This window comes from Miniopterus schreibersii, assembly GCF_964146895.1.
Source record: "Miniopterus schreibersii genome assembly, chromosome: 1".
Lineage (NCBI taxonomy): Eukaryota > Metazoa > Chordata > Mammalia > Chiroptera > Miniopteridae > Miniopterus > Miniopterus schreibersii.
The window spans coordinates 5921737-5925398 of NC_138101.1; the positions used below are offsets into that span (position 1 = coordinate 5921737).

The window sequence follows — 3662 nt, forward strand, 5'->3', positions numbered from 1 at the left end:
ATTCGGGGGATTCAGGCTATGTGGTCTCCAGGAGTTCTCTCCACTCCGGGGAAACGCCGTCCCCAGGCAGATACCATCCAAATCCAACGCTGTCGTGATAATAAATAAGGTCTAGGGGCTTCCAGGCAGGCGGGGGAGGGGAGCGGGGCCCCTCGGCCACCGGGTGCCTCCGTCCACACTGGAAAAAGGCGCCCCCTCCGGGCGGACTCAGTCGCGTCGCCGGGGCGCACGTCCGGGACGGCAGCGCGGGGCTGGGTCCGTCCTGCGCTCGCCCCTCGGCGGGGCGCCCCTGTCCGGCGGCGGCCGCGGGGCGGGGCCGGGCCGGCTCACTGGGTGCCCGCGGCGGCCGCGCACGGGGAGAGCGCCCAGCCGGGGAGGCAGTAGTAAGGGTAATAGTAGGAGGGCTGGAGGGGCAGCAGGGACGGCGGCCGCAGCACCTCGCCCGGCAGGTACTGTCTCTGGTCGTCGCGCACCAGCACCTTCACCGCCACCTTCTTGGCGGCGGGCGCGGAGGCCAGCAGGTCGGCGGCCATCTGCCGGCGCTTGGTCTTGTAGCGGCGGTTCTGGAACCAGATCTTCACCTGCGTCTCGGTGAGCTTCAGCGACGCGGCCAGGTCGGCGCGCTCGGGCCCCGACAGGTAGCGCTGGTGGTTGAAGCGGCGCTCCAGCTCGAAGACCTGCGCGTGGGAGAAGGCGGCCCGCGAGCGCTTCTTGCGTGGCTTCGGCGCCGCGGGCTCCTCCTCCTCCGCGCCGCCCGCCGGCCCGACGCCGCCGCCGCCGCCCGCCCCGCTGCACAGCGCGGGCACCCGCGCGCCCTCGGGGGCAACGCCGTCGTCCTCCGCCCTCGGGCTGCGGTCGCCTTCGGACCCCAGAGGAAACAGAAAGGAGAGACGGTCAGTGCGCGAGGGAGTGAGGGCCGGCCTCGCCCGCGGGGGGCGAGGGCGCGCGTGGGGGTGGGGAGCGGAAGTGCCCCTGGGTCCCACCCGAGCCGCGGGGAGGCCTAGGAGCCCAGGTTCCTGGGGACCAGCCTCAGAACGCGCCCCGCCCCCTTCCCGCACCCGGGCCTGTCGGGAGCGGCCGAGGGACGCGGCCCTGCCGCGGGCGGTGCGCCCAGGCCCAGCTCGCTGCCCTCGCGGGCCCCAGGCTGCCCTCGGGGCCGTGGGGCGCGGGCCTGACCGCCCTCGGGAGCCTTCTCGCTCTCACGGCCGGGCCGCGGAGTTCTAGCTGCGTCTGTTCCCCTCTTTGGGTTCACCCGCCTCCCCACATTCACGCGCGCACAGACGTGTCCTCGCAACACCCCCGCGTCTGCTGCCCCTAAAGGGAAGGTGGGGGACAGATACTGGGGACAGAGGTGTTCGGAGTCTCCCGCCTGCAACCACCCAGAACTGCTGCGAGAGATGCGGCCGTTGGGCTGCCCGAGGCCTTGGGTGGCCCTCTCCCTCTCTCTTCGCCAGGGAGTTAGACAAAGGCTGGGGGTTGGGGGTGACAAGAGCAGGCGTCCCTGCCTCGAGTCCTCGGGTCCAGGTCTGACCCCAGCTCCTCGCCTGGCCCGCGCTCTCGCCACCGCGCCCGAGCACCGAGGTCCAGCGCTCTGGCCTCCGGCGGACGCCGTCTGCGCGGGGCCGAGTGAGGCCTACAGCAGCGTCCACCCGGCCGGGGCGGGAGGGGGTCCTTCTGCCTAAAGGACTTGCCAGCCCGTGGCCGAGGGAAGTCCCCCTCCCTGCTGGTCTGGGCTGACCCAAATCAGCCCCCCTGCCTTAGCTGGCTGCCGGGTTGGCCTCCAGCTCGGTGGTCCTCAGCCTAGAACAGCCTCCAGGCCCCGGGGTCCGGGAAAGCGACCCCGACCTCCTCTCAGCCCGAGCGCAGCAGGTCCCGGCCCCCGGCCCCCGGCCCGCTGGGAGGCGGCCCTGGCTACCTGTCCTTGCGCTGTGGGCCGGGCGCCGGGACCTCCCCCGGAGCCTCTGCGCTCTCTGGGTGAGGGCCAGGCCGCTGGCTGCCCGGGCTCCGGGCGCCTCACTCCCCCCTCACGTGGTCGGGGGCTTGGGGACGGACTCGGCCGGGGGCACTAACGAGGAGCTGAAGCCCAGGCTGCAGTGGGGCCCTCCCGGCCCTGCCCCGAGGAGTCCGAGGCCTCGCCAGGAGCGGGCGCTGAGGACTCTCGGTCTTCTCTCGGGCGCAGTTGCCCGAGGTTAGCGCAGCCGCCGGGCGCAGAGCTTCGGGTGCGGGTCGCCCCGGGCCCCAGGAGCGGGGCGCTCGCGGCAGGCCCGCCCCGCTCGGCCGGGGTGACCTCCTTGCCCAGCCCCTCAGCCCGGCCCCTTCCCGCGAAGCCGCGGCGAACCTGAGACGCTGGCGGACATCTCGCTGTCGCTCCGGCCCGCGGCTTCCTCCTCCAGGTCCTTGGCGGCGGGCAGCTCGCGGACCGGCTGGGCGAGGCCCGGGGTCCCCGCGGCGCGGCTGGCCCGGCTGGCCCCCGGCGCGTCCGCGCAGCGCCGCCCGCCCTCGCTCTCGCTCGGCGCCGAGTCCGAGTCCCAGCCGCCCGGGCTCTCCGCGGTGCGCCCCGCCGCCGTCCTGGTCCCGGCCGGCGACGCCAGCAGAGAGTCCTCGGCGCCCCCCAGCGCGCCCGCGTCTGTCTCCCCAAAGAGCCGCCAGCAGCAGACGGCGGGCGCCCCAGCCACCGCTGCCGGCGTGCCCCCGTGCGCCGCGCGCCCCTCAGGCCCGGGCAGCGCGCCGCGCTCCTCTTTCTTGTTGAGGATCGCCTGGATGGAGAAGGGCGTCAAGGTGCCGGCGCCGCGCACAGCCATCTGCGCCGCGGGCCGGGGCGGCCGGCCGGCCGGGCGGCTGGGCTCGGGGCAGCTCCGAGCTGGACGGAGCGCGAGGCCCCTGCAGCCCACTCCCGCGCGGTCCAGCGGCCCCCGCCCCGCTCGGGCCCGGGATCGGCGCCGACCCCCAACCCTCCTTCCGAGGCTCACGGGGCCCGGAGACCCCCTCCCTCCCCGGCCAGCGCCAGACGCCCTCCTCGCGCAGCTCAGCTGAATTATCTCATAGCCCAGCGCTCCGAGGGGCGGGCCGGGGTCGGCCCCTCCGAGGACGTCGGGGGAGGACCCGCGGGGGCCCCTGCGCGGCTGCAGTCCCCTCCGGGGCGCCGCCGGAGCGCGCGGCCCGAGTCACTTCTCCGCGGCGCGTCTGCGTCTTCCCCGCCGGCGGGATCGCGCCGCCCGCTCGCCCTCCGCCTTCCCCGCTGGGCCGGCTCCTCGGGAGCCCACCCCCGGCGGGGCGGCGGCCGCTGGAGCGCGAGCGGCGCGGGGCACCTTTTTACCCCCTGCCTCGGTTTTATCTGTTTCTTGCCTTTCCTTCCCCCGCGTTCCTCCGAAAGCCCCCTCCCGCCGGGTGTCATTCCTCCCGGCTGAGCGACAGCCGCAGGCCACGCCCCCGCGCGGGGCCGGGCCGGGCGCTCCGGGCGGGCCATTGGCTGGCGGCGGCCCCGAGACGCTCGCTCCGGAGACAAAACCCGGCTCTTTGCGCGCAGAAAGTCAGGGGCTGGCTTAACCCCTTTCCTCCCGAGCGTGGTCCTCGGAGCGTCGCCCAGCAGCACGGAGGCCCCAGGCTCCGAAACCTGGGGTCCTACCTTCGTGGGTCCGCCTAGTCCCGCGCTTTTAGGGAAC

General features: G+C 75.0%; 1 protein-coding gene across 1 annotated transcript; it reads right to left on the bottom strand.

The window, feature by feature from the left end:
• Positions 1-310: 310 nt before the first annotated feature.
• Positions 311-3350, bottom strand: NKX3-2 (NK3 homeobox 2). The gene is made up of 2 exons (XM_081145726.1): positions 2339-3350; positions 311-859 (listed from the first exon to the last, which is right to left on the bottom strand). The coding sequence occupies exons 1-2, from the start codon at positions 2799-2801 to the stop codon at positions 327-329; spliced, it is 996 nt and encodes a 331-aa protein (XP_081001852.1). The 5' UTR covers positions 2802-3350; the 3' UTR covers positions 311-326.
• Between the last annotated feature and the right edge of the window lie 312 nt (positions 3351-3662).

What these genes read in the sequence shown, in the direction of transcription:
- NKX3-2 (XM_081145726.1), bottom strand. Translation starts at nt 2,801, where the DNA reads ATGGCTGTGCGCGGCGCCGGCACCTTGACGCCCTTCTCCATCCAGGCG. An exon ending in GATGTCCGCCAGCGTCTCAG is followed by an intron (nt 860 to 2,338) that starts GTTCGCCGCGGC and finishes TGGGGTCCGAAG; the next exon opens with GCGACCGCAGCCCGAGGGCG.